At 39.5% G+C, this 12,711-nt stretch overlaps 1 protein-coding gene across 1 annotated transcript in view; it reads right to left on the bottom strand.

The window, feature by feature from the left end:
• The window catches only part of IL23R (interleukin 23 receptor), a 54,206-nt gene that overhangs the window by 21,096 nt on the left and 20,399 nt on the right, over positions 1-12,711 (bottom strand). Inside the window, exons 5-6 of the mRNA XM_058537045.1 lie at positions 10,037-10,197; positions 5,372-5,517 (exon numbers count right to left, since the gene is read on the bottom strand). Of these exons, the coding sequence (XP_058393028.1) occupies positions 5,372-5,517; positions 10,037-10,197 (307 nt within the window). The remainder of the gene's footprint in view (positions 1-5,371; positions 5,518-10,036; positions 10,198-12,711) is intronic.

Genomic DNA, 12,711 nt, shown 5'->3' with positions numbered 1-12,711 from the left:
TCCTCACCAAAAAAAAAAAAAAGAATAAAAAATAACCAAATACATGTTATTTAACATTAAAAGTGAAATGCACATTGTTTTGTGTTTGACAGCTCTCTCAAGCTTTTAAATTTCAAGAAGGTCCACAGTGTAATAAATTCTTTTTTTCCTCCCCAAAGCCCCAGTACATAGTTGTGTATCTTTGTTGTAGAGTTGTAGCTCTTCTATATGGGACGCCGCCTCAGCATGGCTTGATGAGCTGTGAGTAGGTCCGTGCCCAGGATCCAAACCGGCAAAGCCCGGGCCGCCGAAGTGGAATGCGTGAACTTAACCACTATGCCACCAGGCCGGCCCCAATATAGTCTTAATTTTGTAACAGCTGATTTTAACAGGGTAGGAGAAGTGGGGGACTTAATAGCAATTGTTTGAATCCAGTCTCTCTTCCCTTCTTCTCAATCTCTCTCCCTGGAGTTGGATATTTAGATCAATAATTCTTCATGAGTGACGAAATAATTTCACTTGCTAATGATGACTTTTGGAAAAAATTACTCATAAGCTAAGCTGTTAAATTGATACTTATTGCAGATTTATGCAGATTCTATAAGGCCTAATATATATATGTGTGTGTGTGAGAGAAAATAAAACATTAAGAATGTTGAACTGTGAAAACCCAATGGAAGATAAGCAGAAAATAGCTGAAGTATAAAGTTACACATCATTTTCTGGGGCACTACAACCTGTTATAAAAACATGGTAAACGGCCACAAACAAGCTGGTTGAGACAGGAGGGAGAAACCAAGGCATTTACACAGCACCTTCAGTAGGTTGTGACAAGCGGATTTAGTGAAAAAAGTGAAGCACAATTGAAAGGTAAACATAACGTATGTCTAGAAACGCATTTATGCAGCAACTGAGAGAAAACAGTTACCAGACACTTACAGAAGAGAAAGTTGAAACTATTAAGATTAAAAAAGAAAAGAACAAGTTATCAACCTTATTTAGGGATTTTTCTGTTAAAACTCAATCTTAACATAAATCTTTAAAACTTGCATTGCATTGAAAATGTGAAAATCATGAAAATTTCGATTTGGGGATGTCATGTTCCCCATAAGACATCATTCAGAGTTTCCGTAAGCCACATCTCTACCCGTGGCCCTTGGAATTTTCTGCTCTGTAAATATGACCAGTGGCATCTGGGGTCTCCTGGTACCCAGGAGAGACGTTACTTGTGCCACAAGTTTGACTTTCAAATGCACTCTGCTTCATATTAGCTTCTCTTGGAGGGGAGTTGTTATTCCTTAATATGTCTCTTGCCGTTATGTTGATAGATAAGTCCTCTTGAAGAAGAGAAATACCCTAAAGTACAGCCAGAATTCCAACAAAGAAAGAAGAACTTCTTGCTGTTAGTGCTGCCGAGTGGATTCCCACTCGGCGCGGCCCTGTGGGCAGCAGGGCGGAACACTTCCCAGTCTTTTTGCACCATCTTCTCATCTATTTTATCATCTCTCATCCTCTCTCATCACTGTCACCTCATCATCTCTCATCTCTCATCCTCTCATCAAAGAAGAATTTTATGGAACTGTTAACAGAGTTGTTGCTACTATGAGGCAAACCAGGTGACTGCTTAGGGCCTTGCAAGCACAAGATGATACCTCAACGTGATCTTTCAGAGGCTGAAATGAACATTGAGAGAGCCAGACCCAGCAGACTGCCCATAGAGAGGGTAAGATATCAAGTGCAAGAAATATAACTTTATTTTTTATAGCAGTTAACTTCTACGTAGAGCCTCAATTCTGAAGGTGGCAGCATGGAAACTTAACCTCCTTCAGTCTGAGGCACCTCTTTTCTTAGGGTTGCATCTAAGTTTCTGGGAGCACCCTTGGATGCAGGGAAGGCGAGTCTCTAGCCTATGCAGAGAGTTCTACAATCCCAACTTGCTCTGACTCCCAACCTGGGTCATGGCCCAGGATGTGGGGGCTCTTCTCTGTGACCCACCAGTGTCTAAACTCTTTTGGTTCCTCGTCCTTACCCCACCCCCCAATGGCCCCCTCTCTCTGCCCAGGCAGTCTTTACCCAGTGTTTGGTGGAGGAGGGGGGTGGTGACTGGGAAACTTGGTCTTCACTGATCACCTGTTCTTCCAAGTCTTCTGTCTTCTACCAGCACTTACGCTTTTGAAATGCCAAGGCCGAGGATTCGACCCTCTGCTCTGCGTGCTGTGCTACTAGCCTTTCCTGGGAAAGAACGGATGCTTGATTTTGTGCAGCCCATGAGCTAAGAACGGTTTTTATATTTTTAAATGGTTGAAAGAAAATCAAAAGAAGAATATTTCATGATGCATGGAAATTGTATGAAATTCAAATTTCAGTGTCCAAAATTAAAATTTTACCATGCCCATTCATTTGCATATTGTCTATGGTGGCTTCCACTCTACAAATGCGGAGTTCAGTAGTTGGGACAGAGAGCTGTGGCCTGCAAAGCCTAAAATGTTTACCATGTGGCCCTTGAACAAAAAGTTTGCCAATACCCTGGTCTAGCTTAATTAGAGAAAGGAGCCACCATTTACGTGAACCTACAGCCACGATTTCCCTGCCTTACTGTCACTGCTGTTGGGCACCATTAAAGGCAAATAATACTACTAATAGTGAATGTTTCAAAATATTATCTACATGAACTAGCCATTATAAAAATCAGGGAAGATACAAAAGTGATTATGGAGCAACCCTGTTTTCCAGGGGCTCATAGGTGAAGGATGGGGAACTAGAGGTGTAAACACGTAAATATAGACAACGTGGCAATTGCTCCTGAGATAAGGGCCTGGAAGGGAGCAAGGTTTGCTGCTGAGGATTGTGAGCGCAATTTTGACACAAGGTTTAGGTAGCAGCGAGACAGTTCATGAAGATGACCAACAAGTAGATAAATATTCTCCCCGTGGTGTCAGCCTCGCTGGATCACCTGAAGGACTGGCCAATACCTCATAGTCCATATGCAGCTTAGCTAAAAAGGGCTCGAAAGCACACTCAGTGCGCTGATTTTGATTTTCGGGCGCTCTACCACGCCTGCTGCATGACAGCAGGTTAAAATGAAGCAGTAATAATAAGATGAAGAGTAACAATTACAGCCAGCATTTACTGAACATTAACTCCATTCCAGGCTCTGGGCTACCTTCTTACATCATTTGATCGTCCCCACAACCATAGGGAGTAGATGCCTATCATAGTCCTATTTTTGGTAATGGAATAATGAGGCTCAGAGAGATAAGGAACTTGCCCACGGCTGCACAACTAGAAAGTGCCAGAGCCAGGCTTTGAACTGGAGCCTGTGCGCTGAGCTGCGCAGCTGCCCGCCACTTTGAGGTAAAGAGGCTGCCTCCTGCAGTATCTGACGGAGTCCTGGGTGTCCTCGCACTCTTCGTGACTCTGACGTCCGGTCTCCCCACACGGAGGCAAAGACAGCATTGTATGCATGACCGGACGAAACTGACGGGGTGGCAAATGTGAAAATCAAAGCCTCACTCTGGCTCTTACGGACTGGACGTGGCTCATCGGGATGGAAACAGTAATCCACCTTTTCTGTGGGAGTGGTTACATGTGGAGGGAAACCTGTTCCTTCATTTTCCAAATATTTTTGGGTGCCCAAAGTGATGTAGGGTCTGTGAGAGGCACTTAGTCACTAACAGTGTAAGTTTGGAGAACCTGGCTTAAACTTCTTCGAGCCCTCTGTCCTCATTCTATAATAGGGCTGATACTACCTATCACAGAAAGTTGTTATGAAGATTAAACAAGATAACAGATATTCTCTTAACTCCTACATTTGCCTTCTTCTGATAAAGGGAAGATTTTGAAAAGTAACTCAAATTTACCTCTTAAGTTACCAGGGCAGGGGACAAGAGAACACGAGCTTCAACCAGAAAACGGTTGGTTTCTGAAAACCTATTCAGAGACACTAGTAATATAATCCCTCTCCATTTTCTAAACATTCTTATAGCCTATTACCTCCTCCTACTTACGCCGAAGAAAGGAGTTTCATATTCTTAGTATCATCCTATGACCGTGACACCACACAAGGGCCCCACGTGTCCTATTAGAGTAAAATCCCATTAACTCAAAGTCTAGGACTTGAGAATTTCGTTTGGGTTGTTTTTAAATTTACATAAAATCCACATATGCAAAAGATTGGCTGTGGGTTTTTGTTTTGTTTTTATCTCGCTTGCCCCAGGCTGTGGGGTTGCTGCGCACACAGCTGCCGTGGTTATTTAGTCAAGGAGCCCAGCGGGATCTGCACTCGGTTACTGACCAAATGATGCAAACATGGACTCACATCTAAGTGTAACCTAAACAGCTATAAAGTTCACATTCTGAACAAGAGAAAAAAACAAGATGACATCAGGGATTTATCGCTGCAGAACAATCTTTAGAGTACGTCATGAAATCAGTAGAGCTGAACCCTCCTCTTCTTGACACTGTTTAAACACGCTGCTCCACAGCAAAGCCTCTGTTCAGGACGATGAGGCTGGAGCAGGAGAAGGCTTTGGAGTCACACCAATCACCAAAGATTAGTGTCAAATACACATCATTTCATTTAACTCCCTGAAAGCTGGTAAATTCATACATGATACATAACTCTTAATTAAGCAAAGCCAGAAAATCCATTCCTTAACTATTTTGATTAAATGGCAATTTATTGTACTTGAAAATAATATAATGGCATTCTTTTCAAATACACCAAAATTGGAACTTTTTCAATCAGACTAGTGTTCCCCCATGGTTCAAATTAGCGAATTTTTATTATAATGTTCACAGGTGCTGTGATATGATGTGATTTTATTAATCAACCTTGAAGCTTACATCTCTCCTAAGGCACATGGTAACTTAACCGTTGGTATTTAAGGATGGTTGGCTTGTCTAGACTTTCACTTTTTACCTTACGCTCATCTAAGACCAAGCCTATACTAGTAACAAATCTGACATTTTGAATTGCACATTTTTCATTTAGAAAGAGATACCCATAAATCTGAAGTTCTTTTTGAACAGTTTTTATTTCCCTGGAGACCTGTTAAATTTCAGCATAGAATCCTTAACTTTATGTCTGTGATCACTGATATAAATTTCACCCTAGGAGACGCTGAATTACAAGGAGCTAAATGGATGGATCCCTCTTAGTTGGACATTTGTCTAGTTAGCAGTTTACAAAAGACAAGAGGACCTTTTCAGGAAACATCTCTCTGTTTGGAAGCATATGGTAATTATTACTAAAACTAGAGTGGATTGAATATCACACAAAACATAGAAAAACAGGTAAAATAGACCGTTATACATCCACTTCGGTCACTGACTGTAGGTTGGCTTTTCTTTTGTTAACTTACACGCTAAAGAACAGTGAAAGTTAGCTTACATTCCAGGTTTGGTTTGTTGTAGCCTTGTATCTCATTTCACAGGAAACCTTTTCTATTGTTGATTGACTATTCCAGTGAATTATGGTCTTGGGCACTGTAGTATTTATATCCTCCGCCCTGGAAATGATGGATGGAGAGGGTATCACTAGAGTAAAACAAAAACAACACCCCAGCAATTTAAAATTTGTCTAGGGAGAAATCAGTATCTTTTCATCAATATGTAGACATGTTAAAACTCAAAGTACTAAAAAACAGTTTCATGAGCTAATGAACAATTAATGAATTTTTTCTTGTTTTCTAATCTATTATGTAGGAGAAGATTGCCGTTGTTAAGTAAAATTCTATTCAGCCCATTCTCCATTTCTTTTAAATGGAACTCTAACAGTCTTCTCTTTCCCCCACCTCTCACCCTCCTATAATCCTAACTAATGAAATTCCAGAACCTGGCATTCTTAACAAGAGTGTGAAGAAGAAATAGAGGCAATATCTCTTCTTTGCCGTATCTGTTTAGGGAGAGACAATGTTGTGCATCCTAAATTTAGTTCAGAGAATTTGATTTGACAAGATGTTAAATTGAGACCTTTCACAATATTATTTTTATTTTCTTGTGTTATAGGGAAATTTGTATGAATAGTTATATTTATTGCTAACTTGTTTTTTTCTCCATTAAAATAAGTCTGTACTTGAAAGTATGATTTGAACAAAGCAAGTCTCTCAAGACTCTAAGGTTTTACCAATTATTGCCATGCTCTATGATAATAACTTTCAAAAGGGAACTGAAATTCTGATTGGTTACCCTACTAGTTATTTTGTTGTACTAGGAGTGATGGCATAACTAGAGTCTCTGTATTTCTAAACTGTGTAAATACTTGTGAGTCTGTTCTGTCCAACCAGAATAGAGTCATTGGCACTTTCCATTTCTCCTATATGCATGAAAAACACTGAAAACCTGTAATTTTGCTAGATGTATTATTTAACAAAGAACTCAAGAGCCTGTTTGTGTGTTTTTAGGGACCATTGTTAGAGTTTAATATTCTGTATGAATTAGTTTTCTTTTCATTTATTCTAAGTTTATAAAGTATTCTTTGGGGAAATTATTGTTTTATTGTCAATAAGTATTATCTAAAATTATGTGCATAGGTATAGAGAAATATAAAAATTAAAGATTTGCTCTCTAGTAGCACAGTCTTATAATAAAATCTTTGGGCTAAACCTAGCGTAGGACAGAAGTAGTAGTAGTAGCAGAATTAATCTAATTAAAGAGCTTAGTGTACTGAACTTTTATCATCTGAGTTTCATAGTTGGTTTCCTTTAGTTAGTATAAGCTTCTTGTAATAAGAATCAGTATTCAGAGATTTCTGGGATCAGGGAAGTGGATCTCCAGGGCTCTGAGACCATTTGGGACCATGTAAGCACCCTCAAGGCTATACGTAAATTACCGGCCCCCTCCTGCCTCCCACCTCTGAGTTTGGCCTGCCACTGGTATAGCAGCACAAGCAGTCTGAGACACGTTTGCAGAAAGAAATATTCTGGAGAGGAATCAAAAGTCTGTGTAGTCCAATGAGAAATGCAGATCACATTTAAGTCAGAATTAAGATAGAGTCTTAGCACGGAGCAGTAGCGATCCAAGCCTTTAGGTTTAAATGAGCTCATATTTTTTCAAATGAACTTATGTTATATAACACGTACTTGACCATGTAACTTGTTACACAAGACTCAAATGTTGAATTTTTGCTCTCATTGCTTAGGTTTCAAACATTCCCATAAGATCTTACATCTTTAAAAAGTTGTCAAATCCAGACCCCACCGTAAAAGGGAACTTAGCATATGATAAAAGTATATGATAAAACTACAAAAGGAAATATCTGTAATAAGAAGGAAATGATAAATATTTTGGCTATCCATTTGAAAAACAAACAAATTAAATTAGATCCTGTGGAAGACATTATTGATTGGCTGTCATTCCCAAACCTCTTTTCCTTGCCCGCCAGAGGTGGCTTCTATCCTTAACTTTATGGTAATAGTTCTACTGCTTTTCATTTATTTTTTTACATCATATCTATTTATCCATAAAATTTTTCAGTTTTGCCTGCCATGAAATATTTAAAAATTGCAAAAAAAAACCACCCCAAACTGTCAGATCATCATAGATGCCATATTATCAGTTTCCACTTGTATTGAAATAAAGAACCAATGGTAGTTGTTTGGTATCTTTCCAACAACATGTATTTACCCATAATTACCCAAGAGAATTAATGTTCAAAATGGCAGCCAGAAGGCACTATGCTATCTGTGTTTGAATGTATTTCTCTACAAGAGAAGTTTAAGCATTCCTCTCTCATGTCATTTTGGCACAGCATTACTGTGCTATTAACTCAGCCCTGCCTCTCAGCACAGCCTCCCCAACTTAATTAAAGCCCAATCCCGTAGCTGTTATGTGGAAATTGCTCCCAGGAGAGTCTTCTGTCCTCAGTTTAATAAAAGAGTTCATTTATCTAACTTGCAATGTCTCATTCTTAAAGTGTCACAATTGAGTATAGCTCATCCATGAATAATCTAGTGACTTTGCTAGGTGGAGCCTCCTACACTGTCAACTTGTATTTTTCAACCTGAATTTCTAAGAGTCTATTTTCGATAATGAGAAAGAAAAAGGAAGAGGAGGTGGAGGAGGAGGAAGGGGTGGAGGAGGAGGAGAATAACAACTCCAAACCAGAGGCTCCCTGGTTCACAGTTTGAGAACCCAGATTTGGAGGTGGTGGCCAGATGAGATTTTCCCTTGGTGGGAGGTGGGGTGGTGGTTAACTACGGCAAGTCTGGGATGAAATCTAACTCTCCTCCTTATTAGCTATGTGACCTTGGGCAAATGATTTTATCTCTTTCTTCATCTGTAAAATGGGCACAGTAGTACCAAGTATGATTGTTTCCAGAATTTAATGTGATGTGCATGTTAATTGTCTGGAACATAGTAGATGTTCAATAAATGGATGAGATGATATTGAGATCATAATAAGATCACAATGATAATAATAACAGTAATACTACTAATAATAATTTAGTTCCTAAAAATGACATTGCCAAAATGATACTAGACACAATAGCCTTTAAACGTCATTAATCCATCAAAGGGAAGCTGTTATAAGAAAAGGGCATACTACGGCATTCTACTTCAAAGTGTAAATTTACAAAAATGTGTAGATCACAGTCAAGAGACCATAACTCCAAGAACACACAATACAATGGAGTTGTTGTTCATCCCCCTCATCAGCAGCGTTTGTTTTCAAATCCAATATCCAGGGCATGAGGACAGATTTTTAGACCAATCCTGTTGGTTGAGATAGTTGTGTTTAGTCAAGACAGAAGTTGAGATGTGGAGACATTAGTTCCAACAGAAGACCCCAGTGATCCCCAAAAGATACCCATGTTGTACCCCAGGAGAAGGTATCACATCCTCTAGATTATTACTCAGCAGGAAGGTTGTCAGACACATAGCAATGCGCTTTTAAATAAAGATTGAGGACAGGAGGCAAGGAAATTGGAATTAGAAGCTCTCTAGCTCTGCAATCTCAGATTTCCTGATGCTGCCTCGCCTTGGTTTCCCTGTGAGTAAATTATAGTCTTTTCTACAAAATAAGGTTACTGTGAGAGTTAAATAAGATAATGTACATAAAAGCACTTAGCACTGAAGAAAGTGCCCCATAAATGTTAGCTTGCTGAAATCATCCTTCATAGTGAAAACAAGAATAATTGGCACTAGGATCTCCAGATAGAGGGTGATTCACACTTGGTGCTCTTTGGCTGAACTCTGGCTCTAGGACTGAGATGTAGTTGTAAAAGGCTCAAGGACACTTATCTTAAGGAAATTTATCTTAAGGAAATTTTTGTAATTTTTGGAATTTATCTTACAGGAAAAACCAACTACTGTGCAAAAACAACCAAAAGGTTGTTCATGGCAGTATAGTTTTTAACGGTAAAAATTTGAAAACAGCCTAAATCTCTAACAGAAAGGGGATAGTTAAAGACATCCATTAAAAATAATATTGTAGACTAAATTAATAGAAATATTTATTCTATACTGTAAGTTAAAAAAGGCAAGGTCTAAAAATATCTGAAGCAAAAAATGTTAACATTTGTTAAATCTAGTTGGTGAACACAGAGATGTCTACATAATTCTCCACAATTTTCTATGTTGCAAAACTTTTCACAATAGTAACAAACAAAAGCCTAACTCGCACAATAGTGTATACAGTAGAATTCTTTAGACTGTTGTACTTCTCACAACATGAGACTCATAGCACACTACCATGGTCCTTGTTTCTTTCCATCTTCTCTGGTAGATTGCAAGATATGTGGGGCAGCAAGTACCTTGTCTATCTTATTCTCCGTAGCTCCTGGAACAATGCTTGACCATAAGACATTATCAATAAGTATTTGTAAAAACACATACACCCAAAGAGAAATTAGACTCGAAGGATATACAACAAAATGGTAGCAGTACTTATCTTTGAATTGTCTTGGGCAGGTAGATTATGGATATTTCTTGTTTTCCTTATCATGATCTGCAGGAACTTTCAGAGAACTCCTCTCAGATCTAGACTTCATTTGACTAGGTCAGCACAAATCAATTGTTTCTTTGTAAAGACATTATAGACTTTCTTGTTCTTTACCTATATCATCCAGGTGAATTTGCAATTGTTTCGACTTCTCCGTGCCCAGTACATTTGCAGCTTGGACCCAAACCAGATAACTCTTGCCTCCTTTTAATGAATCAGTGGAGATGTTAACACAATTCGAGGTGAGATATTGTTGCTCTTCTTCTGTCTCTAAGCTTAAAAAAAAACATTATAATCACCAGTTATGTTTGGTTTAAATTAATTATTCCTCAATTTTTTGATGCTACCTTTTTGGGCTGCTTTCAGAATGCAACGTTTTACTGAAAAAATGAATCAAAATTGATTTTATTTTGAGAATTTTAAAAAAGAAATTCAAGACTATCCAGGGCCAAAGTGTGACTTTCGTGGGCCCTAAGTACTTTTGCCTTCATAGACCCCTTCTTCCATTAAGAAAAAAAAGTATATGGGCCAGCCCCGGTGGCCTAGTGGTTAAGTTCTGCACGTTCTGCTTCAGTGGCCCAGGTTCAGTTCCCAGGCGTGGACCTACACCACTCGTCTGTCGGTGGCCATGCTGTGGTGGCGGCTCACATACAAAATAGAGGAAGATTGGCAACAGATGTTAGCTCAGGGTGACTCTTCCTCAGCAAAAAAATAAAAAAAAAAGAAAAGGAAAAAAAGTATATATGTGTGTGTGGGTGTGTTTATGTTTATATATACACATACATATGTTCATATAAGTTATGTTTTACAACTGTTGGTATAAGAGCAAATATATGAATGTTACATAGTAAAACAGTTTCTTTGACTTAACAGTTCATTTTTTCTTCTGATTTTAAATGCAATTAAACATTTTTGTGGACTCCTAAAAGTATCCAGGACCCTGGGCACTGTGCCTACTGTGCCTACTGGATAAGTCAGCTCTGGACATAGCTTGAAATAAAGGAGCACCCTCTGGAAGGAGCCTTGCATAGGGGTTCAGTCAGACATTTCTACCAGATGTAGATGTAGGGTGAGGGGTAAGAATGGGATTCGAGGTCAGGATGGGGTGAGAGATCTAGATAGGGTAGAAGAAGACCAACGTTCCAGGCAGAAAAACCCAGCATGTTCTAAAACAAATAAGTGAAATGGCATGCCATTTATGAGAAAGTTCAGTAAGTTCAATACTCTGGAGCATGAAAGTGCAGGAATTAACCGTAAGTAGAGCAGACCAGGTCAGAAAGACCTTCTGTGGATTTTGAAAGTAGAACTGTCTGTACCTGGTGGCTGACTGGATGAGGGGAAAGGACGTCATTTCTTGACAAAGAGGATGGAGAAGAGAGAGGGCAGAGACCTAGTTTGAATGAGAGACAGAGACAGCTATTAAAATGTTACTTCAAATTATATTTATCTAAGTTTTTATAATTGAATGATTGAAGATCTCTAACCAGCCAGTTAAACTTGGTAAAATTTCAAATGTTATTTGTTAAGGCTAAAATGTAAAATTTTATTAGTTGATGTTGGCTTTGGACAGAAAGTTTGAACCTCTCTTTTAAATCTTTTAAAAATATCTACTCCACCATATTTTTAGCGAGTGGGCGTCAGGAGTAGTGGTGAGGGGAATGCTGGGGAATGTTTCTTTCCTCCAGTTTCTGGTTTCTGTAAGGAGGAATTGCCCTTAAACCTCCTGCCTCTTGTCCTGCCCTTCACTCACTCTTTCCTCTTGAAGATAGAGATGATTCTACTCATGAACAACTGCGCGGGTGAACCTCAGTCCCTTCCTCTCTCCCTTTTTCTCTCCGGAGTCAGAAGACTACAGAGGTGACCTGTTCTGGTCTACTCCTCCAATTTGCTGTAAGATTTAGAGGAGTGAGCCCCCCATGTGGGGGCCTGCACTGTCTAGGGCCAGCTATGATTAGGGGTGAGGGCAGGAAATCTGTTTATTCTAGGAGGATCGGTACTGGAAAGTTTACTGTTGCCACATTCCAAAGCTGTGCTCTCCATTATCAAGCTTCATCAGTAATAAATATCATACAAAATTTAAATAAATATTTAAGATATAAATATTTTCATATTTTGATTTTCACCTGCTGACTCTCTGGTTTCTCTCAGTTGGTTTAGAACTTGTGAGGGAAATCTGCAGAGATAAGGATTGGGCCCCTCAGTCTGTTAAACATTGTTATCTATCATCAGATCCATTCATAACAGGAAAGTGTTTTCACTAGATTTCACTGAGTTTACATTTCTTGAACGCTTTGAACTACCAGTCTTTTTATTTCCTTTTCTTAAGCCTCTCAGTCAGATTGTCAATATCCGTGGTAATTACATCAAGTTACAATTTCCACTTGCTCTTTTGGCCTTCTGTTGTGATTTCTGCCTTCACTTTTCCCATGAATCTACTCTTCCAAAATGGTGTGCTTTCCAAGGTGAAGTCCCCTGAATCCTCTTTTCGGCATCTGTCGCTCTTGATTACTTCAAATTCTTACCTCCCTTGGCTTCCCAGACCCTGTCTTCTAGGCGAGAGCCCTTTCGTCTCTCTCACGTCTGCTTAGTGACATCTCTCCTCCGACCCTCCTCCTGCCGTCTCCACCCTCCTCCTCCTGCCCCACCACACTGAGGGCAGCCCTCGGCACCCGCCTTTCCCCAGCTCTTCCCCTCGGCTCACTCGCCTTCCTGGCTTCCATCGCTGTTCCACGCATACGACCACTACGACGTATCTGTGCTCCCACTGGGAGCTGCGTTTGGATATCCGC

This window comes from Diceros bicornis, chromosome 4, assembly GCF_020826845.1.
Source record: "Diceros bicornis minor isolate mBicDic1 chromosome 4, mDicBic1.mat.cur, whole genome shotgun sequence".
NCBI classification, from domain to species: Eukaryota; Metazoa; Chordata; class Mammalia; order Perissodactyla; family Rhinocerotidae; genus Diceros; species Diceros bicornis.
The sequence above is the reverse complement of the archived record's forward strand: the minus strand, read 5'-3'. Positions and strand labels throughout refer to the sequence as shown.